The sequence below is a fragment of the Callithrix jacchus genome, chromosome 14 (assembly GCF_049354715.1).
Source record: "Callithrix jacchus isolate 240 chromosome 14, calJac240_pri, whole genome shotgun sequence".
NCBI lineage: Eukaryota > Metazoa > Chordata > Mammalia > Primates > Cebidae > Callithrix > Callithrix jacchus.
Window position 1 is genome coordinate 52901793 of NC_133515.1, and position 26147 is coordinate 52927939.

Consider the following 26147-nt stretch of genomic DNA (forward strand, 5'->3'; position numbering starts at 1 on the left):
ATCCCAGCACTTTGAGAGGCCGAGGCAGGCGGATCACTTAAGGTCAGGAGTTAGAGACCAGCCTGGCCCACATGGTGAAACCCCGTCTCTACTAAAAAAAAAAAAAAAAAAAAATTGGCTTGATGGCATGTGCTTATAATCCAGCTACTGGAAAGGCCGAGGCAGAATTGCTTGAACCCCGGAGTCGGAGATGCAGAGAGCCAAGATCACACCACTGCACTCAAGCCTGGGCAACAGAGAGAGAGAGAGACTCTGTTACAATTTTAAAAAACAACCTGAAACTTTGTACCCTTTGGCCAACATCATTTTCCCATTTCTTCCATTCCTCTCTGGGCTACTTTTGAATGTTGGTAGAAAATGCTTAATATCGTCTGTCCACTTCCTCTTTCTCATTCCCCCAGCCAAAAAAAAAAAAAAAAAAAAATCACCTATCTCCCTATCTCAGTAGATCAGTTTATACCCAGATTTTATCTCCTCATCCCCCATTTTAAGAGATGCATCCCTAAGGATAACCCACTCACAGATAATGACAAGTTAAGCATATTGCCATCTTAATTTTTAGATTAGCAACCAAAGAGTTATAAATCTCTGTAGGAATGCATTAACAGAAGTGGGAAATAGCACTCTAGTATATAATAGATAAATTAAAGATTTTTTGCATATTTATAAGTTCGTCTAATTATGTCTTATGGAAATGGAGTAAGGGAATCTGTTCCTCAGAAATTACAAACTCAAAAATATAATTTCTTGAAACTTTGTAATGAGAATGTGGAAACATGGACAATGAGAATTTGGAAACTTGGACAAAAGTAGAAAGGGATAATAAGGTGTCACATACCTGTTCCTCAACTTTAATAAATAATCTTTCATTCTTGTTTCATCTCTTTATATCCCCCTTTCCTTTACCCCCCAATGGAAGAATTTTAAAGCAAACCTAAATATATTGTGCATCCATAAACACCCAATATATATTTTTAACATAAGAAAACTTTAAAAACATATGCAATCACAATTTCATTCACTCCCGGTAAAATTGGAAGTGATTTCTCATCTTTTTAACTTCTCCCCTGCTCCCCGCCCCCCTCCCCCAAGGGTGTCACTCTGTCACCCTGACGGTTGAGTGCAGTGGTGCAGTCATAGCTCATGCAACCTCGACATCCTGGGCTTGAGCAATCCTCCTCCCTCAGTCTCCCAAGTAGTTGGGACCACAAGCACACACCAACACACTCAGCTGATTTTTCTTCTTTTTTTTTTTTTACAGAGACCAAGTCTCTTTGTTGCCCAGCTGGTCTCAAACTCCAAGCTTCAAGCTATCCTCCTGCCTCTGCCTCCCAAAGTGCTGGGATTACAGGCATCAGCTATCACACCTGGCCAGAAGTGATTTCTTGTTGCCATCTAATACCCATCCTATGTTCAGTTTTCTCTATCAAAAAATTTTTTCAATTGATTGGTTTAAATGAGTGTTCAAAGAAGTTCTGCATTTTGCATTTCCCTGTCTCTTAAGTCTTCTTTAATCTATAAAAGTTATTTTTTTTTCCTTCATGCCATTTTTTGTCTGTGCTGTTGGATTTCCCACATGCTTTCTTTGACTAATTGCATTTTCTTGGTAGTGTTTACCATGTTCCTCTGTACTCTTCCCCTCTCTTGGCTGTTTGATAAATCCAGAGTTTCTCCAGTGTTAATTAGATCATAATTTGTTTTTAAACAGAAACAAAATGAATCATGCTCATAACATATGTTATGAATAGGCGGCCAGGTGTGGTGACTCATGCCTGTAATCCCAGCACTTTGGAAGGCCGAGGCAGGCAGATCACCTGAAATCAGGAGTTTGAGACCAGCCTGGCCAACATAGTGAAATTCCGTCTCTACTAAAAATACAAAAATTAGCCAGGTGTGGTGGTGCATGCTTGTAATCCCAGCTACTTGGGAGGCTGAGGCAGGAGAATTACTTGAACCTGTGAGGCGGAGGTTGCAGTGAACTGAGATCAATGCCACTGCACTCCACCCTGGGCAACAGAGCAAGATTTGTCTAAAAAAAATATATATGTGTGTGTGTGTGTGTGTGTGTGTGTGTGTGTGTATACACACACACACACACATATAGATATATAAACACACGATTAAAGATTCTCTAGTGTAACATTTATGAGGGCTAAGAGAATGATACTTCATTTTATTATTATAAAGGACCACAGATTGCCATCATGCAGATCGTATACTGTATTGTAACTGGCATCTATGGAGTTGTGTATTGAGGTAACGCTTATTAAGATTTTGAGTTTTATAACAATTAGAGAAGGTTTTCTGGTAACAACTTAAAAGAATTAAAACATTGACTAGAAATAAAATTCTTATGTAATTGTTACACCATTTAACAAATATTCGTTGAATGTTAAAGTCATGCTCTGTTTTTTTTACAGTGGTTTTTAGATCGCATGGCTGATGATGACTGGTGGCCAATGCAGATATTAATTAAGTGCCCTAATCAAATTGTGAGACAGGTAAGGAAAAATGTGTTTGAGAAAAAATATTTGGAAAAGAAGTTACTTTCAATTTAATTATTCTATATTTGCTTATAAGTGTGTCTTAACCTCATATTGATAATAGTTTGAAAAGGTCTACCTCCTATCATAAAAATCATTTTGTTTTCACTAGATTCTTTTAATGTCAGCTCTCACTCTAATAAAGTGATTAAAATTCTGCACATTTCCTGGATGTAGGAAGATTGACTGAACTTCCTATTCTTTTATTATATTCTGTTCTTTATTATTAGATGCTTTGTGAGTTGTACTGATTCTTTTAAAAATCCTTAGACATTCTAACCATGGTGTAGGGTACTATAGTGAGCTCAAAAGCTAAATGAAAAGACTGTAACTTATTTCTGTGATTGGGTATGAACTGTCATAGGAAACAGTTTGTTTTCTTTAAATTATGAGGTAAAATAGACAATGAAATTTAAATATTACTTTATAGTCACTTTTGACAAAATCAAAAACTTAAAGTATGCCACTTTTCAGTTTCCATTGACGTGTGTGTGTACACATACACACATGCAAAATACACACACACACACATATATATATAATTTTTTTTTTAGGTTTTTGCTGCCTCAGGCAATCCTCTTGCCTCAGCAGCTAGTACTACAGGCACATACCACCATATCTGGCTAATTTTGTTTTGTTTTTAGACAGGGTCTCACTCCATCACGCAGGCAGTAGTGCAGTGGTGCTGCCTGGCTCACTGCAGCTTCAGCCTCCTGGGCTCAAGCAATTTTCCCACCTCAGCCTCCTGAGTAGCTGTAACTACAGGCACACACCACCACACCTGGCAATTTTTGTATTGTTTTGTAGAGAGAGAGTCTCTCCCCTGTTGCCTAGGCTGGTCTTGAACTCCTGGGCTCAAGCAGTCCTCCCACCTTAGCCTCCCAAAGTTCTGGGATTATAGTTGTGAGCCACTGAGCCAGCCCAAGATACAATTCTTATAGAGTAAAATTAACCCAAACCTTTCAAAATGTTAAATTTAGTGGTTTTTAGTATAGTCACAAAGTTGTTCAACCATCACTACTAACTAATTTTGGAATATTGGCCACCACCACACTCACCATCGCTCCCCCCCAAAAAAAACCCTATACCCATTGGCAGTCAGTTACTATTTTATCCTGTCTTTTCTCCCCAATCCCTGACAACTACTAGTTTATTTTCTGTCTTTATAGATTTGCCTGTTTTGACTGTCATATAAATGGAATCATACAGTTTTAGTCTTTTGTGACTTACTGCTTTGATTTAACAATCTTTTCAGGATTTATTCATATTACAGCATGTATCCATATTATATTTTCCTGTTTTACCAAATATTTTGTTGAATGTATATACCCCACATTTTTTGTATCTGTTCATCAGGTAATGAACATTTGAGATGTTTCTACTTTTTGGCTATTTATTTGGACACATGTTATCACTTTTTTGTGTACATTTTTTGAACTGGTAAACTGTAGTTGCTGGTGGTTTTTTTATTTTTTTTTGAGATGGAGTTTTTGCTCTTGTTGCCTAAGCTGGAGTGCAATGGTGTGGTCTTGGTTCATTGCAGCCTCTGCCTCCAGGGTTCAAGTGATTCTCCTGCCTCAGCCTCCTGAGTAGCTGGGATTACAGGCATGTACCACCATGCCTGGCTGATTTTTTGTATTTTTGTAGAGATGGGGTTTCACCGTGTTGGTCCGGCTGGTCTCAAATTCCTGACCTCAGGTGATCTGCCCACCTTGGCCTCCCAAAGTGCTGGGATTACAGCCACTGCACCTGGTGGTAAACTGGTTTTGTTTGTTTGTTTGTTGTTTCTGAGAAGGAGTCTTGTTCTGTTGCCCAGGCTGGAGTGCAGTTTCGTGATCTCATCTCACTGCAACCTCTACTTCCTGGATTCAGTCACTTCTCCCTGCCTCAGCCTCCCGAGTAGCTGGGATTAAAGGTGCCTGCCACCACACCTGGCTAATTTTTGTTTTTGAAGTAGAAATAAGGTTTTGCTGTGTTGGCCCAGCTGGTCTCGAACTATGACCTCAGGTGATCCGCCCACCTGGGCTTCCCAAAGTACTGGAATTACAGGTGTGAGCCACCACACCTGGCCAGTAAACTGTTTTTTAGAGTGACTGCAGTGTTTGACATTCTTGCCAATGCCATATAATAGTTCCAGATACTCCATAATCTTTTTTTTGAGATGGAGTATCGCACTGACACTGTTGCCCAGGCTGTACTGCAGTGGCTCAATTTCGGCTCACTGCAGTCTCCACTTCCTGTATTCAAGCAATTCTCCTGCCTTAGCCTCCTGAGTAGCTGGGACTACAGGTGTGTGCCACCACGCCCAGCTAATTTTTTATTTTTATTTATTTATTATTATTTTTTTTGAGATGGAGTTTCGCTCTTGTTACCCAGGCTGGAGTGCAATGGCACGATCTCGGCTCACGGCAACCTCCACCTCCTGGGTTCAGGCAATTCTCCTGCCTCAGCCTCCTGAGTAGCTGGGATTACAGGCACGCGCCACCATGCCCAGCTAATTTTTTGTATTTTTAGTAGAGACGGGGTTTCACCATGTTGGCCAGGATGGTCTCTATCTCCTGACCTTGTGATTTGTCTGCCTTGGCCTCCCAAAGTGCTGGGATTACAGGTGTGAGCCACCATGCCCAGCTGTGCATAATCTTCTTTAGCACCTGATACTGTCTTTTTTATTTTAGCCATCCTAGAAGGTATGAACTGGTATCTTACTGTGATTTTGGTATGCCTTTTTCTAAAAGTTGTTAGACATTTTTTCATGTGATTATGGGTCACTTGTGTATCTTTAAAGAATCCCCACATTTCCTTCTCCTAGCTGTTGACCCCATGATGAGCAGCTGCCCTTCCCCACTCCACTCTTCTTAAAGAATTGGTTACTAGATTTTCTTTTCTGTATATCTCTACTAGCTAAAAGGATTTTTGAAGCTTTATTTTTATCATCTGTATTACTGAAACCTGTTTGTTGAGTTTTTCTTTATCATAAAACAGTAAAATTATGCTAACTTTGCCTTATTTCCTTAGTCCATTGTTGAAACTTCAGAAAAGCTCCAGAATACCAAGATAATCTTATGCAAACAATAAACGGGTGGCAGAGAATTTTGAATCATGTTAATTTTTCAGTATCCTTGTTACCTGATGAGTTGGCTCTTGGTTTTTCTTCACAGATGTTTCAGCGTTTGTGTATCCATGTGATTCAGAGGCTGAGACCTGTGCATGCTCATCTCTATTTGCAGCCAGGAATGGAAGATGGGTAAGAAGTACTTTTTGAGAGAGAGAGAGAGAGAGAGAGAGAGAGAGAGAGAGAGAGAGAGAGAGAGAGAGAGTGTGTGTGTGTGTGTGTGTGTGTTTAAAGAGAGAGGGTTTCTCCATGTTGCTCAGGTTGGTCTCAAACTCTTGAGTTCAAGTGATCTGCCCACCTCAGCCTCCCAAAGTGCTGGGATTACAGGCATGAGCCATCATGCCTGGCCGTAATTTTTAAGTTTCTTGTTGACCTGCCTACAAAGTTTTTTTAAAATTCACACTGAAATATTTATTCTGTTTAAAAATAATCTGTAATAATATATTCAAAATGGTAAAACTATTTTTGTTTTATTTAAATTTTGCATCTGTAAAATCCTCTACAAATTACTTTATGACTTAGTCTTTTCGTTTGCATTTATTTAGCCAGTCACAAGAATTGGAATCTAGCCACCTATATTATTGCAATTGATATCTCAAAGATAAAATAAACCCAGAGTTTAAAAAATCTTTTTTCTCTCAAACAGTATCTTCAGGTCTCATACATTCTCTAAGATCTATTTAATTGTTCTTTAGGTCAGATGATATGGATGCCTCAGTAGAAGATATTGGTGGTCGTTCATGTGTCACTCGCTTTGTGAGAACTCTGTTATTAATTATGGAACATGGTGTAAAACCTCACAGTAAACATCTTACAGAGTATTTTGCCTTCCTTTATGAATTTGCAAAAATGGGTGAAGAAGAGGTGAGGCTATATCTTGTTTATTTTTTGGTTTATGTGCCTATTTTCAGTATTTCAAACTTAATTGTTTTTATATTTTTAAATCTTTTTGTTGTTGTTGTTTAGAGCCAATTTTTGCTTTCATTGCAAGCCATATCTACAATGGTACATTTTTACATGGGAACAAAAGGACCTGAAAATGTAAGTACAATTCTGTCTTACATCAGGAATTTAGAGGCCACGGTTTTTGTAGTTTGTATCGTGTGAAGTCCAGAGATGTTAGAACCAAATTTAACCTTTTTTCTGGAACATGATATTGGATAATGTGAAGGGTCTAAGATTGGTTGATGTTTTTAATCTAATTTTAATGGATATAGCAAGAGAAGAAACAACTAGGTAATGAAGTTCATTGGTAAGGTCCTAAAACAAAGCAAATAAACTTAGGCAAAGTGGTCACCTACTCGGGGATCTTATCAATAATTTATTGTTTTTGTGAACATTTTGGTGGTCACATTTTTAAGCCTTTGCTATTAAGTTTATGAGAGTCTTTCCAAAATTTAACTAGCTGGTCTATTAATAATGTTAAAGTATTACATGAATTTTATATTGTCCATGACAACTGCATCGGGTTGTATAACCTACTTGCACTCTTACTCAATCCTTTTCTTAACCGTAAGAGACAAGTACTTTTTATATCCCCATTTAACAGATGAGACACTTGAGACTTAGAGAGTTAACTTGTCAGCTGGGCGTGATGGCTCACGCCTGTAATCCAAGCACTTTGGGGACCAAGGTGGGCAGATCACTGAGGTCGGGAGTTCAAGACCAGCCTGACCAACATGGTGAAACCCCGTCCTTATTTAAAAAAAAAAAAAAGAGAGAGAGAAGATAACTTGTTTTAGATCACAATGAGTTTAGCTTTGATCCTTGGTCAGACTACTGAGCTAAAACTCTTAAACACTGTTTTGTAATGCTTCACAGAATATACACTAGTATTCTCTAATTCCAACCTATATGGCTCCCTACTTCAACTGCTTTTCTTTTGCTTTATTAGATCATAAAATCTTTTGAGTCTCTTGAATTTAAAAGCCCGAGTGAATGTCTCTTTGAAATACCCACTATTTGGATTATCAGGAATCTATAAATAAGAACTTTTTTCTTTTGTATATCTGGCATTTTTATTAGAAAATACTATTTTATCATACTTGTAATTTTTTGATCCTGATTTATATTCCAAGGAGCTTGGCTTATAAGAAAAAATTATTCAAGGATTTATAGGTAAGGTAAATAGTGTTGAGTTTTTTTGTTTTTTTTTTGAGTTGGAATCTTGCTCTGTCACCCAGGCTGGAGTGCAGTGGCGCAATCCTGGTTCACTGCAACCTCCGCCTCCCAGGTTCAAGTGATTATTCCCTCAGCCTCCCAAGTAGCTGGGATTATAGGCGCATACCACCATGCCTGGCTAATTTTTCTATTTTTAGTTGAAACAGGCTTTCACCATGTTGGCCAGGCTGGTCTCGAACTCCTGACCTCAAGTGTTCCACCCGCCTTGGCCTCCCAAAGTGCTGGGATTACAGGTGTGGGCCACCATGCCCAGCCGAGAATTGTTATTTTTTATAGTTCTTCCAATTTAATCTAAGATTGTCCTGAATGTTGTTTAGAGTGTTTTATGTTAAGGTTAGATCTTTGTGCAATTGTTTTTCATGTTACAAGCTCCTGCCACTATCTGCATTGAGTAGTTATATAAAACGTCATTTGTTCTCAATGTATTAAAACCACCACCATATAAATATTGAATTCTATTCCAACTTAGCCCCAAGTTGAAGTGTTATCAGAGGAAGAAGGGGAAGAAGAGGAGGAGGAAGAAGATATCCTCTCTCTGGCAGAAGAAAAATACAGGCCAGCTGCCCTTGAAAAGATGATAGCTTTAGTTGCTCTTTTGGTTGAACAGTCTCGATCAGAAAGGTGAAATGTTTCAAATTTAAAATGTTTAAAGCATGTTTGATTTTATTATTTTTAAATAATTGTTTACAACTAGCTTTTTATTATATATGTTTAATTATATAATTGTTACTAGTTTTTATTATATAATTCTTTTTAAATAATAACACTACTATTCATTAACTCTTGTGACAAAAGAATTTCAATCCTTTCTACCTAACTTTTACTTTATCTCTGAGTCATGTTAGAAATAGTCATTGACAATATGTACAGTAAAATATCTAGCAAAATAGAGCGTGCATTCATTCTTTAACTTAGCAACTTCATTTTTAGGAATATGTGCCCATAATATAGGAAGATGTTTATGCAAATTTATTGAAACCATGCTTCTAATAGCAAAAAGACAAAAGGGAACTAGTTGAAAAAACAGCATCCATTCAAAAGAATACTCTATAGCTGAAAAAGGAAATGTGGAATTTACCTGTATTACCACAGAGAAATTTTTAGGATATGTCACTGAGTTTAAAAAGGTGGAGAAAAGTGTATATGGTATCCTACTTTATATGGGAATGCTATGATGACACAGAAAGAGAGACGGGCGGGGGGGAGAGAGAGAGAGAGAGAGAGAGAGAGAATGTGTGTGTGTGTGTGTGTGTGTGTGTGTGTATGTGTATACACAATCGAACCTCATTATTTATGGATTTCCTATTTGCAAATTCACCTGCTTGCTTAAATGCATTTGTAATACCAAAATTGGCACTTGGAGAGCTCTTGCAGTCATTCACAGATGTGTGTATGCAGAATGGCAAAAAACTTTAGTTGCCTGACATGCCTTTCTGGGTAAGGTCAAACAAGGCAACAATCTGCCTTTTTATTTCAGTTTTCATATTGTAAACAAATGTACTTTTCACAGTGTGTGCTGTGAAAATTTTTCATATATTTATGCTTTTTGTTGGTGATGTTACTGTTTAAAATGGCCCTTGGCCAGGTGTGGTGGCATGTGCCTGTAGTCCCAGCTACTTTGGAGGATGAGGTGGATGGCTTGAGGCCAGGAGTTTGAGGCTGCAGTATGCCACTTTGGCACCTGTGAATAGCCATAGCAGTCCAGCTTGGGAAATACAGCAAGATCCATCTGTAAAAATAAATAAATAAATAAAATGGCCCTAAAGTGTAGTGCTGAAGTGCTCTCTAGTGTTCTTAAGCTCAAGAAGGCTGTGATGTGCCTTATAGGGAAATATATGTGCTAATCTAAGTTTCATTCATATGAGTTTTAATACTGTTGGCAGTGAATTAAATGTTAATGAATCAACAATATATGTTAAATAAGGTATCTTTTAACAAACACTCATAAAAGAAAGTTAAATGTGTTGATTGGTTGACAAAAATATTACTAGAGGCTCACAGCAACTTAATTCTCTATTTTCCTTAGTAGCAATAATTTGGTATTTGCTAATTAAGTATTTGCCGCACTTTATAGAACACAACTACCACAAATACAAGAATTGACTATAATTCAATAACTTTTTTTTTTTTAATGGTTTCCAGTGGATAGAGGAAGAAAAACAGGGTGGAGGGGACAGGTATAGATTCTTGACAAATTTAACTTTGGAATCATGTAAATGTATAATTATAAATAAATGAATAAGAAGTAATCTCTAAAAATCAACAGCTTAGTGAAATAAATGAACCTAACTATATATGTTAAATAGGTGTATTTCTAGTGGGATACATATGAAGGACAAAAAAATTGCAAAATTATCTTAAACTGTTTTTGTAATTATATTGTTTGTAATAAAATTATTATTCTGAAAGTATTAATGTATATTACAGGATGAAGCAAATAAGTAACTGTTAATGCCATTGGAAACCAAGATTTTCAGCAAAAGAAGATAAAAATATTAAATTATAGGGCTTTGCATAATTTATTTAAAACTAAATTTGAATTGGAAAGTATCAGTAGCAGTTTATGGTATATTTTGCAAACAGAAAGTCCATTACAGATAATGTTTTACCTACCACTGTTTCTGAAAAGACCTGGAAACCCTGTACAACCCAGAATCAATGAATACCATTGGCATCTAGGGTATAATCTCTAGGTTTCATTTCCCACTGAAAGAATTAGGGTTCCTTTTAAAAACCACCAGTGTCAGTTCTTGGGAAAGAAATGAATCAGAAGCCTGCAATGTCTTATCATTTTGGAAAGCAAGGAGGCAGTCTAAGACTACTGAGGTCGTGTTAAAGAAACTCAAGAGCCAACTTCTGGAGGTTTCTGCTGGTCATAGATTGGACAACTTTGAGCATCGGTAATAACGGCAGTGGACTGTGAATCACATCAAAGATGTTTAAATACATGAGTTCATAATAATACCTAAAAAGAAAAATTTTTTAGTTTACTGGCAACTTTTGGAGTATACTAGGAAATCAAATCATTATTTTTGAAACTGATAAATAATAGAAACATTATCAAGCATTTATTCTACTTGCAAGTGTACTTCATGGCAACCAAATGGTGATTGAGGGGAAGTTTGTGGTCTTATGTATTAAAGCTAATTAATGAGCCAGGACAATTGGAATTAGAATAACCACTATTTTGGAATCCTAGATGAAATAATCTAGGCAATTATCATCACTGACAGAAAACCTTACAAAAAGACTAACCCTTCATTGTGTACCTCCTACAAGATACTATTAATTAAAAAGCCACACCTAGGTCTCATGAAGTCGGGATCTGACTACCAGTTTATAGGACAGAGTAACATGTTAAGACAGCACCATAAGGAGGATACAATCAGCAAAATATAAATGTGAGAGAAACTACAGGACAAATGACCTTCAACAGATAAATTGAAAACACAAAGCCGGTGGGGAAACCAATAGATTGAAATATTTAAGAGACATTTCAACTAACTATGGCAAATGACTTTATTTGAATTCTGATTCAAATAATTATTTTAAAAATCTTTTTAGAAACTTCAAGAAACTTGTACAATGAATATTGTATGATGGTATGGAAGTATTTAGTTGCGAATAATGGTACTGTGGTTATGTTTTTGAAACATTTATGTTAAAGATACTATGATTTATGGATTAAATGATAAAAACCTGGAGTTTGCTTCAGAATAATTCATATTGAGTGGATTGGGTACAAATGAAATAAGACTGGCTATGATTTTGGTAAATCTGAAGCTGAGTGGTGGAATACTTGCCCTGTTCTATTTTTTAATATAGCTGAAAATTTTATAAGTTACAAAAGAAGTATGCAATCCAGGTGTAGTGGCTTGTGCCTGAATCCCGGTTACACAGGAGGATCCTCTGAGCCCAGTAATTCGAGGCTGTAGTGAGCTGTGATCACATCACTGCACTCCTGCCTGGGCAACAGAAGTAGACTCCATCTCTAAAAAGGAGGAAAGAAAAAAAAGGAAGAAATATACAGTAATTTTAAACTGGGAGATGAAATGCTAATTTCTAGAAGGTCCATTTGGTTTTGAAGGGTCTCATGTCAAAAAGTAAGTAAAATAAGACCCGTCCTACTGTTTTATATCCTAAAATATTAAGTTAATTAAATGACAGTAAAGTACTTTTGGGCTTCTGTTTACCAATCCTGGAATGTTTAAAAAATGCCTAAAAGACATTTAGCAAGCAAGTGTAGCTAGCAAAAAAATCATTTTATGATGGCAGCTTAGTACACTTATAATTGGATCAACAATTTTGGATACATGTTATGATGTAAATCACTGTAAAATAATACAGAAGGAAGAAAAACTTATTTCCACTAATATTTTCTTTCAGGCATTTGACATTATCACAGACTGACATGGCAGCATTAACAGGAGGAAAGGTAGTACATTCTCTAATATTAGACAATTTGATCATCACAAAAATAGTAACAGTTCTGAAATGAACAACTTTTGCTTTTGACAGGGATTTCCCTTCTTGTTTCAACATATTCGTGATGGCATCAATATAAGACAAACTTGTAATCTGATTTTCAGCCTGTGTCGATACAATAATCGACTTGCAGAACATGTAAGTGCTAAGGAACAGTCTTAAAGATTTTTGGAAATTTTAAAAACAATATCCTGAAATTTGGCTAGGTACGGTGGCTCATCATGTGTGTGATCTCAGCACTTTGGGAGGCCAAGGTGGGAGGATTGCTTGAGCCTAGGAGTTTGAGACCAGCCTAAGCAGCATAGTGAGGACCCCTGTCTACACAAAATAGAAAAAACTAGCTAGGTATAGGGGTATATGTCTGTAGTCCCAGCAACTGAAAGGTTGAGGCAGGAGGATCGCTTAAACCCGAGAAGTCAAGGCTGCAGTGAACTGTGATTCCACCACTGCATCCCAGCCTGGGTGACAGCGAGACCCTGTCTCAAAAACAAAACAAGAATATCCTGAAATCCTCCTCTTTCTGTTTTAGATTGTATCTATGCTTTTCACATCAATTGCAAAGTTGACTCCTGAGGTATGTAAACATTTGTTAATTTACATATTTAAAACAATTTTTAGTACTGCTAATCTTTAAAATGAGCCTAATTGTTCTCAAGAAAAAATTTATCAGGGTTTCTCCTATAACATAATAAGCTATTTTTAAATGTATAATGTGAATAAAATGAACTACCTAATTATGTCTTTATTACAAATATAATTTTCCCAACTAAATGTAAATATATGTATAAACTCAATATATCAGAGTACCATCTGAATGCCAGGCTTAAAAGTTGTTTGATTTGGAGCATATATAATAATTATGCCCAAAGAAAAAGTAGACCAACCAGGACTTAGCATGTGTGGAAAAATATATAGAAAATAGAATATAGCATTATATAAAAGTATTTTTATAAAATGAAAGTGTTACAGCTATTTTAACAATTGCTGTCAAATATTAATATAAATTGCCCCTCAGGTTGCTGTAGGAAACTTTTAATCTAAATTTTTCAGTAGAACATATTTGTCTTATTAACAAAATTTATTTTTGGGGTTGGGGACATGTTGTTCAAAGGACATAAATTTTTATGAATAAGTTCAAGAAATCTTGTACAATGTGATTATGGTTAATTATACTTGAAAATCATTGAGTAGATTTTAAGTGTTCGGACAAAAAATAAGTGTATGAGGTAATGCATATGCGATTAGCTTGATTTCGCCATTCTACAATGTATACATATTTCAAAACATGCATCATAAATATTTACAGTGTTTGTCAATTTAGAAAATATTTTTATCTTTTCTGAAATACACTTGACATCTAGAAAAATCTGTCTCACGTGGTTCCCAGTTGACTTTGTATCCCCTTGCTGCTGCTTTATGGTAGTTCAGGTTCGTACTGACTGAGCTCTGCTCCCCTAGCTCGCATTTAAATGTAATGTTTAGTAGAACATATACTTCTTTTCTGCTGAAAGAGATGGGTTTATATTAATCTAAATGCACAGTCATGTATATGTTTTACAGGCAGCCAATCCTTTCTTTAAGTTGTTGACTATGCTAATGGAGTTTGCTGGTGGACCTCCAGGAATGCCTCCCTTTGCATCTTATATTCTGCAGAGGATATGGGAGGTAAGTCTTGCAATAAGTGTTTTCAGTGTTTATTTTATTTTTATAATATCATGACTACCATCTTAAGTACCAGTTTCTTACTGGGTACCCCAAGGTGGTTTCAGTAAGTCACAGGTTTGGGGAAGAAGAGTTCTTAGCTAGTCTAGTTGTATTAAAGACATTCTTGTAAAGTCATAGACAGCTTTAGCCAATTTTAACTTTTCATTCTTCTACTCTCCAAAGTTCCATAAAGCAACTAGAATTCCTAGAAATACAAACCAAGTGTTTTTAAGAATTGACAGAAATGGTAGAGGAAGCACCAATCCCCTTCTTTCTTCCAGAGTTACTGCTGAGGTCACAAAATTTCTCCTTGTTAGAGTATTGGAAAAGTTCAAGACCAGAGGACAGCAAACTTTTCCCTAAATGGTCAGATAGCAAATATTTTAGACTTTGTGTACCGTACAGTCTCTGTTGAAACTAGTTAACTTTGCTGTGGTAGAATATAAGCAACCATGGATAAGGTATGAGTGGGTATGGGCGTGTTTCCATAAAACAACAAAAGCAGGCACCCACAGAATTTGACCTGCTGGCCATAGTTTGCTAGCCTCTACTCTAGATTACAACGATTCACCTTTCTCATGAAAGAACTCTCCACAGCAGTACAGCAAGCTTCTTGCATTCTCACTTAGAACCAGTTTGGGCATGTAATTAGAAAAGTAAAGATGAGAAACCTTAGAGAATTAAAAGTACTTTGAAATAAATTTGCAAATTTAGTAAGACCTAGAAGTCATGGAGTCATGTTTTTCTTCTGGTATTTGATTATTTTAAATTTATTTTGTAAACCAGTGACACATTTTTCTGAACATTTCCTGTTGATAAAAGTAAGTAGCTTTAAAAATGGGAAATAATAGGCTGGGTGTGGTGGCTCACACCTGTAATCCCAGCACTTTGGTAGGCTGAGGTGGGTGGATCACGAGGTCAGGAGATCAAGACATCCTGGCCAACATGGTGATACCCTGTCTCTACTAAAAACAAAAATTAGCTGGGCGTGGTGGCACACGCCTGAAGTCCCAGCTACTTGGGTGGCTGGAGGCCGGAAAATCACTTGAACCCTGGAGGCAAAGGTTACAGTGAGCTGAGATCACACCACTACACTCCAGCTTGGCAATAGAGTGAGACTCTGTCTCAAAAAAGGAAAAAAATAGGATGAAACCTTTTTAAGCTCTAATTGTCAAAAAAGTACTTTAGCTTTAAGTGTCTAATAGCGTATACAGAAAGTAGGTAAAAAAGTAATTGCTCATTCAGGTGGCCTTATATCCTGTTCTTGTCATGTTATTTGTAGGTGATTGAATACAATCCTTCTCAGTGTCTAGATTGGTTGGCAGTGCAGACACCCCGAAATAAACTGGCACACAGCTGGGTCCTACAGAATATGGAAAACTGGGTTGAGCGGTTTCTTCTGGCTCACAATTATCCTAGAGTGAGGACTTGTAAGTCAAATATTCAGAATTTGATAAACCATTTATTGTGCAAAGTTTTGTTTTGTTTTTAGGCAACTACAATATGCACATTGTTGTATAATACAAAACTCGTGGAGATTTTTGTTTGTTTAAGGATAGGAAACCATGTTATTTCTTGGGTAACATCATCACTACTATCATTTTTGTTTCCTTGCTTGTTAATTATGAGGCATGATCAGCATTAATGAAGGGAATGAAAGGTTAGAAAATCCTGTCTTTAACTTTTGAGAAGGTTAAGGATAAAATGATAATAAAGACAGAAGCAGCCAGGCACAGTGGTTCACATCTGTAATCCCAGCACTTTGGGAGGCTGAGATGGGTGGATCACCTGAGGTCAGGAGTTTGAGACCAGCCTGACCAACATCTCGAGAACCCCGTCTCTACTAAAAATACAAAAAAATTTAGCCAGGTATGGTGGCACATGCCTGTAATCCCAGCTACTTGGGAGGCTGAAGCAGGAGAATTGCTTGAACCTGGGAGGTAGAGGTTGTGGTGAGCCAAGATCGTGCCATTGCACTCCAGCCTGGGCAACAAGCGAAACTCCATCTCAAAAAAAAAAAGGCTGATTGAAATTATGAAAGTTATATATAAACACTTTTAGTCATAAACGAGCCAATAAAAAAGATCTGAGACAGGTAGACATATATAAAAAATATTTCACAAAATAGAAAATTGCTTGTAAATAAACATAGAAAATGTAATTTTGATAGTTCAAAGAAATGAAAATAATTTTTAAATTTCTTGTAGTTATTATAAATGTTTTCTATCTGCTGAGAAGGTCCTACAGTCAGTGATACTCAAGTATCAACACATCTGGTGCCCAGATGTTGAATTCTTTTTTTTTTTTTTTTTTTTTTTTGAGATGGAATCTTGCTCTGTTGCCCAGGCTGGAGTGCAATGGCGGAACCCAACCTCCGCCTGTTGGGTTCAAGCAATTCTCTCACCTCAGCCTCCCAAGTAACTGAGCTTACAGGTGTGGACCACCACACTCAGCTGATTTTTGTATTTTTGGTAGAGATAGGGTTTCATCCTGTTGGTCAGGCTGGTCTTGAACTCCTGACCTCAAGTGATCTGCTTGCCTTGGCCTCCCAAAGTGCTGGGATTACAGGGGTGAGCCACCATGCCTGGCCCAGATGTTGAGTTGTGAATACCATTCTCCAGTAAAAGAATTCACAGCTCCTAGGAGAAAGCACTGATTTTAGGGCTGGGGAAGAGAATATACAAGATGAGTGTGGAATATCTTACAGTGCCAGAAAGTTAAAGTACTCAGAAATCAAAATGGTGGGGGTATGTCAAAGAAACACAGAGCTCACCTGAAAGAACTCCCAGTGGCCAAAGCTGGAACAATTTGAGTAACAAATTATGTAGCACTGGCTTATAACCCCAAAGATAAAATAAATATCCATGAGTCCATATTTAGTAGAAATAAATGATTGAATAAATAAATGGAGAAGAAACAAATTTCCCATACAAAAGAATTCCTTGTAATTTATGTACACATGTCCCCAGGAGGTGGAGCTTAATTCCTCCCTCCTTGAGTATGAACTTGGTGACTTTCTTCCAAGGAGTGTAGTGTGGGATGTGGGGGAAGTAACTTTACAGTGAAGAAACTTTACAGATACAGCTCAGCCACGTGATTGATGTTAACATCATCACTGATCAATGAGGTCGATAGTGTGTACCCTTGATAAGGTATGATGGCAAAGGGTACTTCATCACTTAAGGTTTTCCGTCCAAAAATCTATCACCTGGATCTAACCATGACACATCGGACAAACTCAGATTGAGGGGCATTCTGTGAAATACCTGACTAGGATTCTTGAAACTGTAAAGGTCATTAGAAACAAGGAAAGTCTACAAAACTGTCACAGCCAAGAGGAAGTTAAGGAGACATGACTAAATGTAATGTATACTAGCTGGGATCCTGGAACAAAAAAAGGACATTAGGGCAAAACAAGTGAAATCCAAAGTGGAGAGTTTGGTTAGTAGCAATATACTTGTGTTGGTTTCTTAGTCACAACAAATGTACCATCATAATAATGTTAACAATGGGGAAAACTAGGTTGGGGTGGGTGTATAGAAATTGTTCTTATTTTTTAAAAAAGGTTTATTTGGGAGAAACAACTTTCAGTGGAGTGAACACATGGATTGACAGGAGCACTCTGCTCATGGGCCTTTTAATTTTTTCCTGTAGGTTTAGTTAATCCCACCTTAATAGGCTCTTTGTAAGAGCAAGTAGTTAAAAGCGGCATGAGAGCTGTGTGCTCTTACAAAGAGATGTGTGCTGGTCGGCATTCATATCTTGACTGATGACCATAAAACCAACCAAAAAAATACTATGCTGAACCCCAAAAAAAGTTTTTTAGCCAGGTGTTACACCTAACACTGATGATTTTGCTGAGAAAATGGAATCCTTGTACATTACAGTGACATTGTTTAATATTACCCTTATGAAAGGCAGTTTAACAGATGTTTACCAAGATTCTTAATGGTCTCAGTAATACTATTTCAGGGATTCTAGTGTAAGTATATGGATGCCCAACAGCATGATTTATAGTAGTGAAAAATTTAAAACTGTTCAGTTAGGAAACATTGTTATAATGCATCATTTTTAAATTATAGTAGTGAAGACTATATAGTAATATGAAAAAGTGCTTCTGCTGTAACTTGGTAAGAGTCCAAATATTTGAATAGAAATAGTATAACTTCTGAATAAGAATTGAAATAACATGTATAAAAGAAAAGCTTCATAGAAATACTTCTAAATACAACAAAATAAATGAGAACTTTTAATATAGAGAAAAGAAGAAAAATTGAGACATCAGTGTCTTAAGAGTTGCCATATAGATGGAAGTAGACTTAGTATACACCTAGACCCAGGGATTCCTAAGTTATAAGAAGGCAGGTAACAAAATGGCAAGATGCCCTGTTCTTCCAAATTAACCCTCCTAACTTTTCTTAAAGATAAACATAATTTAAAAGTTGTGTTTTTTTTTTTCTGTAGGAGAACTTTATTTAAAAGCAGGTAGTTTTTATAGGAAAAGAAGAGGTAGTTAGGTGTGTGATAAAGCAAAGTGAAATATTAATTGTAGAATCTTAGTGGTAGGTGTGGTCTTAGTAGAGTTTTTTCCAACCTTATGATGTGTCTAAAAAATTATCCCTATGAAATGTTGAGGTGAAAGTATATAACTCAAACTGAATGATTTTTTTTTTTTTTGAGATGGAGTCTTGCTCCGTCGCCCAGGCTGGGGTATAATGCTACAATCTCAGCTCACTGCAACTTCTACCTCCTGGGTTCAAGTGATTCTCCTGCCTCTGCCTCCTGAGTAGCTGAGATTACAGGTGCCCACCACCTTGCCCAGATAATTTTTGTATTCTTAGGAGAGATGGAGTTTCACCATATTGACCAGGCTGGTGTTGAACTCCTGACCTGACCTCAGATGATCTGCCCACCTTGGCCTCCCAAAGTGCTAGGATAACAGGCATGAGCCACTGCTCTCAGCCAAATGACAATTTTTTTTTTTTGAGACAGAGTCTCACTCTGTCACCCAGGCTAGAGAGCACGATCTTGGCTCACTGCAACCTCCCGTCTCCCTGGTTCAAGCAGTTAAATGCCTCAGCCTCCTAAGTAGCTGGGATTACAGGTGCCTGCCACCAGGCCTGGCTAACTTTTGTGTTTTTAGTAGAGACAGGGTTTCACCATCTTGGCCAGGCTGGCCTTGAACTCTGGACCTTGTGATCCACCCTCCTCGGCCTCCCAAAGTGCTGGGATTACAGGCTTGAGCAACCAAGCCTGGCCCAAATGACTTTTTAAAATCATAAATTACTTTTCTAGATTGCAGTTTTGTACAAAAATTGATAAGGATGATACCTACATGCCAGGTTTTACATTTGAAACACATAGGCTGGGCATAGTGGCTCACGCCTGTAATTCCAGCACTTTGGGAGGCTGATGTGGGCGGATCACAAGGTCAGGAGATTGAGACCATCCTGGCTAACATGGTGAAACCCCGTCTCAACTAAAAATACAAAAAATTAGCCAGGTGTGGTAGCACCTGCCTGTAGTTGCAGCTACTCGGGAGGCTGAGGCTGGAGAATCCCTTGAACCTGGGAGGTGGAGGTTGCAGTGAGCCGAGATGGCGCCACTGCACTCCAGCCTGGGCAACAGTCCAAGACTCCGTCGAAAAAAGAAAAAAGGAATACATAACAAACTGAGCCTTGAAAAAAAATCTAAGCAGACTAAGATACGGGTTAAGAAATAACTAGAAAGTGGAGTATTATGCACAAAGTTTAATTCGGAAAAAAATTGTAAAATAAACCAAAATTAATTTTAGAAACCCTAACTTTACTTGCTTTGACAATACAATGGAAATTATCAAATTATAGTTAGAATGGGGGCGACAACTAATGGTTAATGCTTGTGCTGAAAAGAACCCAAACTCAGCCATTAGAGAGTCTTGAGGAGGTTCCATAGTGAATATTGTTAGGAGCATTAGCCGGTGACTCTGACAGACTACACTAGAATCCCAGCTCTGCCACTAGCTGAGTAAGCTGAGATAGTCCCACTGTTGTAAGCCTGAGTAAAAGTGGGAATAATAAATGCAATGCCTATCACATAAATTATGACGTCAAATAGTATACATTCAGTAAAGGCTCGTAATTCTTAATAGTTACTACTATTATTGTTTCACCATTATCATCATCATTTCTCAAGGCAAAATCTAGGCTCCACCTCTTTATCTGTGTGACCTTGGTTTTTGCTTCTCCAAGATTCAGATTTTCCAGAGCACTTTTACCTCCATCCAGAGTGACTGTGAGGATTAAATAAGAAGTTTATAAAGCTCCTAATTTAATGCTTTGTTGATAGTAACTGCTTTAACAGGTGAACACAACTAGTTAGTCATTAACCCCTCAGCATTGTAACATTGGCTTAATATCAGTTTAACACCCAGTTCTTTCCTTGGGTGTAAATTTAGCCTTGTAAGACTTGTAAGGATTTTCTAAAGTTAATGTTCTCTAATTAATTAGCATGTATGTAATCAAATAGGACTTTTATGTATATCTCATCCTGACTTTTTAACTGAAATATATATTATCTGGCTGCAGTTTAACACCCAGTTCTTTCCTTTGGTGTAAGGTTAGCCTTAGAAAACTTTTAAAGATTTTCCAAACTTAATGTTCTATAATTAGCATATATGTAATCTTATATATTGAACTTTTATGTATATCTCTGTCTTTATAACTTAAGTATATTTTTCCATTATCTGTAAGTTATTGCAAAGTAATTTACCATCATTTTTCAATTAAGAAAACTAAGACTGTAAAACATTAAATGGTTTGACCTGGTCAGGCACCTTTTGGTACATTTTCTGACTCCAAATGCTGGGTTCTCTCTATTAAATTATACTACTTCCTGAGACGAAATAAATGATATAGTGGGAAAATTCTGCATCTTGGGCAAGCTAAAGAAAAGTGGTTTAAAAATTATTGCCACTTCAAAAATAACAATGACAGTATAGAAGGTATCTATTTTTATCACCCCTTGGGATCTTTTTGTGGGGCCAAAGGGAAAGCAGAAAGATTATTAGAGATGTTCATGTCCCTTAATTTTTATTTTAATTATTAAAGGGAACAGTGGCTTTGTGATTAATGACTGCTGTTCAGTCTATTTTATATCTTACAAGGATCTGACAGTTTTGTTTTACATTTTGTAGCTGCAGCTTATCTTCTGGTGTCCCTTATACCAAGCAATTCATTCCGTCAGATGTTCCGGTCAACAAGGTCTTTGCACATCCCAACCCGTGACCTTCCACTCAGTCCAGACACAACAGTAGTCCTACATCAGGTCTACAACGTGCTCCTTGGTTTGCTCTCAAGAGCCAAACTTTATGTTGATGCTGCTGTTCATGGCACTACAAAGCTAGTGCCCTATTTTAGCTTTATGACTTACTGTTTAATTTCCAAAACTGAGAAGCTGATGTTTTCCACATATTTCATGGATTTGTGGAACCTTTTCCAGCCTAAACTTTCTGAGCCAGCAATAGCTACAAATCACAATAAACAGGCTTTGCTTTCATTTTGGTACAATGTCTGTGCTGACTGTCCAGAGAATATCCGCCTTATTGTTCAGAACCCAGTGGTAACCAAGAACATTGCCTTCAATTACATCCTTGCTGACCATGATGATCAGGATGTGGTGCTTTTTAACCGTGGGATGCTGCCTGCCTACTATGGCATTCTGAGGCTCTGCTGTGAACAGTCTCCTGCATTCACACGACAACTGGCTTCTCACCAGAACATCCAGTGGGCCTTTAAGAATCTTACACCACATGCCAGCCAATACCCTGGAGTGAGTAAAATTGATATTCTTTTTATCTGTATCCTCAAATAGATTAGAAATAACCTGTTTTTCCATTGTGGCAGAATATAGAATAGTCTCACCATTCTTTCTTAAGAACTTTATGTATATTTGTTTTCTTAAAGACATATATAAAATGCTATATTGTTATAAAATTGATAATTGTGAGGATAACTTTTCTTAGGATAAAGTTAAAAGTTTTGTCTCTAGAAAACTTAGCTGTTTTTTAATTTGTGGTTTTGTAAATGTATTCTTGTGTGCCTAATAAAAAAAGTCAACTTTATGGTACAGTCTTAAGGAATTGAGTACTTTGCTGTTTAAAAATGAGTTATTTGTTATCAAGATCTACATGCTATGCTAAACTGTGAGCTAGACAATTTTATATCTAAAGCTAGTATACCCCAGTATTTGTTTTCAAGCTACATCCAAACAAATGAAATGCTTAAGAGATCAATCAAGATACATCTATATGCAGTTTAAATTGGGTCCCTTTTTCTCTGTAGACTATTTGTAGGTTTTACATTAAGTTTTTTCTGCTAGATGTGATGTAAGGCTGTCAAACCTGGATAATGCTTTTCACTGTTGCCCCTTATTTTCTGTTGTAAACGGTACTAGACCATCTTTATAGATCAGATTGTCTTTTCTAGATGATGTAGTGAGTTGTATAGAATCTCACACCTAGGAAAAATAACCTAATTTCTAGTCAGAGAAAATTAGAATCCCAGGCTGGGCATGGTAGCTCACATTTGTAATTTCAGTACTTTGGGAGGCTGAGACAGGTGGATCGCTTGAGCCCAGGAGTTCAAGACCAGCCTGGGCAACATGGCAAAACTCCATTTCTATAAAAAATGGAAAATTAGCCAGGTGTAGTGGTGCACACCTATTGCCCCAGCTATTTGGGAGGCTGAGGTGGGAGGATTGCTTGATCCCAGGAGGTTGAGGCTGCAGTGAGCCATTGCACTCCAACCTGGGGAACAAAGCAAGACCCTGTCCCAAAAGAAAAGAAAAAATTAGAATTTCCACAATACAGCAAAGCAAGTGAGTATATTAAGTACCAGGATATTCAAAACCAATGCCAAAAGAATAAACAATGACAATCTTGCTGACTTCAAAGGGGTCAGGATAGGATTTATTTTCAATGAGTTTGTCTCAATCATATTCACATAAATATTTGTCTAGTTACTAAATATGATGTCCAGAATTAAACTTGACAAATACTAGATGAGTTAGAATGCATCCCTCCGTATTATTTCTTGCCCTTGACATCAGTGAAATGTAATGTCTTTTACTGTAGAATGTCCTTATCTATTAGAAATTTTCATGAAAATGATACTGAAGTCAGTTTTTTGCTTTGGGGCTTTCAGTTCATTGACAGGTATGTGTTAGAAGAGCAGTTCTCTCCAGACATGTGCATATGAGTCTATTAAAATCACAGCTAGTGACTTTACTAAAATACTTGTTTTTACTTTTTAATTCATCAAGAACTTGAACTATCAGTCTAGAAAAGCATTTTAAATGTTGGAACAAAGGATTACGTCATATGCAGTATTAATTTCAGTGCTATTTAGGCATTTAAAATCTTTGTGGGTAGGAGATGATATGGCATGCCTCTGGGTATACATTTGAAGTTACAAAAGTGCTTTGAGCAGTAGTAAGACTAAAACCGAATTACATTCACATAGCTTTTACTCTTTCTAAACTTGTATTTTAAGACTTGTTGAGTAATTTTAGTGTATACTAACATTTTTAAATAGAATTTACTAATTTTCTAACTTTCTGAATGGTAGTGTAATCTAGCTTATTTGTATAATTTTAAGAGTTGGTTAATGAACATAGAAATGAGAAACTGACCTTCTAACGTGCTACAGGGTTAAAAGATCATATGGCTTATTTGGCTTTTTTAGGCAGTAGAAGAACTATTTAACCTGATGCAGCTGTTTATAGCTCAGAGGGCAGATATGAGAGAAGAAGAATTAGAAGATATTAAACAGTTCAAGAAAACAACCATAAGTTGTTACTTACGTTGCTTAGATGGCCGTTCCTGCTGGACTACTCTAATAAGGTAAAAACGTTTTTTAGTTTTGTTTTTTCAAGTGAGATGAGGACCCTCCTTTTGATACTAAATGAGAAATCATTTATGTTAGGGAAGCATTTGTGCATGAGCCACTTTGGAAGAACTTATGATTTGAAGGTTCATGAACTACTTTTACACAGTTTTTTGTCTGGCTTTTGTTTGTATTTGTGTATGTTTTATCAGAATTTTAGGGTTGAAAGGAACCTTAATGTACAGACTTCCACCTAAAGCTTGAACTGTCTTCTCTGTGGCAATTTATTCTCACTCAGCCTTGATAGTTCAGTTCTAGAGGCCTCTAGAAACAGTTTTCTGCACCTTTGGATGAGTCTGTTAATGTTTTGCTTTCTGTTTAGCCTAAATCTGTCTATCTTTCTGATCTGTAGGACTTGGCCAAAATTATGAAACATAATCTTTATAATTAATTTTTGAGAGCTACAGAAGTTATTAAATGGTTACAGGAACTACTACAAATTACCCTTAATTCCCCTTACCTATAGAAATAAAGATCAGGCTAATTTTCTTAAAATGCTTCTATGTATTACATCTAAGACTTGGAAATGATGTCCTTTATTAAGCACATTTGCTTTTTATTTATTTATTTATTTGTTTGTTTGTTTATTTTTGAGATGGAGTTTCACTCGTTACCCAGGCTGGAGTGCAATGGCGCAATCTCGGCTCACCGCAACCTCCACCTCCTGGGTTCAGGAAATTATCCTGCCTCAGCCTCCTGAGTAGCTGGGACTACAGGCACGCGCCACCATGCCCAGCTAATTTTTTGTATTTTTAGTAGAGACGGGGTTTCACCATGTTGACCAGGATGGTCTCGATCTCTCGACCTCGTGATCCACCCGCCTTGGCCTCCCAAAGTGCTGGGATTACAGGCTTGAGCCACCACGCCCGGCCACATTTGCTTTTTAATGATACTTTAGTGAAGAGTTCACTGTAGTGTCTTAAGCTACTTCAATCTAAGATGAGGTTATTTCAGATTGTCTTCTTTGGAAAGTTTTTTTTTGTTTTTTTTTTTTTTGAGATGGAGTCTTGCTCTCTTGCCCAGGCTGGAGTGCAGTGGTGCCATCTGAGCTTACTGCAATCTCTGCCTCCTGAGTTGAAGTGATTGTCCTGCCTCAGCCTCCCAAGTAACTGGGACTACAGGCATGCATCGACACATCCAGATAATTTTTTTATTTTTAGTGGAGATGGGATTTCACCATGTTGGCCAGGATGGTCTTGATCTCTTGATCTGCCCATCGCAGCCTCCCAAAGTGCTGGAATTATAGGCGTGAGCCACCGCACCCAGCCTGGAAAGCTTTTAAATGTGAATCTTCATTAGTAAACTATGAAATTAACTATGACTTTTCTAGGATTTCTTAAAAACATTTTTGTTAAAAACTAAGACATAGGCTGGGCGTGGTAGATCACAAGGTCAGGAGTTTAAGACTAGCCTGGCAAAGATGGTGAAATGCTGTCTCTACTAAAAATACAAAAATTAGCCAGGCATGGTGGCAGGCACCTGTAATCCCAGCTACTTGGGAGGCTGAGGCAGGAGAATTGCTTGAACCTGGGAGGTAGGTTGCATTGAGCCAAGATCATACCGCTGCACTCCATCCTGGGTGACAGAGCAAGACTCTATCCTAAAAAAAAAAAAAAAAACTAAGACATAAGCACACACAATTAGGCTAGGCCTATGCAGGGTGCAGAGTAGTCGGGATCATTAGTATATCTGTCTCCCATGCCCACATCTGGTCCCACTTGGGAGGTCTTCAGAGGCAGTAACTAGCTTAGAGCTGTCATCTCCTCTGACACTTAGGCCTTCTTCTGGAATACCTCCTGTAGGAACTGTCTAAGGCTGTTTTAAATTTAATTTTTAAAAAAAAAAAAGTAGTAAAATAATACAGTAAATACATAAGCCAGGCTAGGCATGGTGACTCATGCCTGTAATCCCAGCACTTTGGGAGCTCAAGGCAGGTGGATCACGAGGTCAGGAGTTTGAGACCAGCCTGGCCAACACAGTGAAACCCCGTCTCTACTAAAAATACAAAAAATTTAGCCGGGTGTGGTGGAGGGCACCTCTAATCCCAGCACCTCAGGAGTCTGAGGCAGGAGAATCACTTGAACCCAGGAGGCAGAGGTTGCAGAGAGCCAAGACTGTACCATTGCACTCCACCCTGGGCGACAAAGCGAGACCTGTCTTTAAAAAAAAAAAAACCAATAACACAGTCATTTATTAACA

General features: G+C 37.4%; 1 protein-coding gene across 12 annotated transcripts in view; it reads left to right on the top strand.

The window, feature by feature from the left end:
- Window positions 1-26147, top strand: part of USP34 (ubiquitin specific peptidase 34) — a 282857-nt gene that overhangs the window by 232313 nt on the left and 24397 nt on the right. For all 12 annotated transcript variants that reach the window (XM_054244928.2, XM_054244930.2, XM_054244931.2 and 9 more), the window contains 12 exons: window positions 2421-2501; window positions 5702-5787; window positions 6351-6519; window positions 6622-6696; window positions 8306-8457; window positions 12223-12271; window positions 12355-12459; window positions 12851-12895; window positions 13882-13986; window positions 15308-15455; window positions 21200-21834; window positions 23748-23905. In XM_054244928.2, the coding sequence (XP_054100903.2) occupies window positions 2421-2501; window positions 5702-5787; window positions 6351-6519; window positions 6622-6696; window positions 8306-8457; window positions 12223-12271; window positions 12355-12459; window positions 12851-12895; window positions 13882-13986; window positions 15308-15455; window positions 21200-21834; window positions 23748-23905 (1808 nt within the window). The remainder of the gene's footprint in view (window positions 1-2420; window positions 2502-5701; window positions 5788-6350; window positions 6520-6621; window positions 6697-8305; window positions 8458-12222; window positions 12272-12354; window positions 12460-12850; window positions 12896-13881; window positions 13987-15307; window positions 15456-21199; window positions 21835-23747; window positions 23906-26147) is intronic.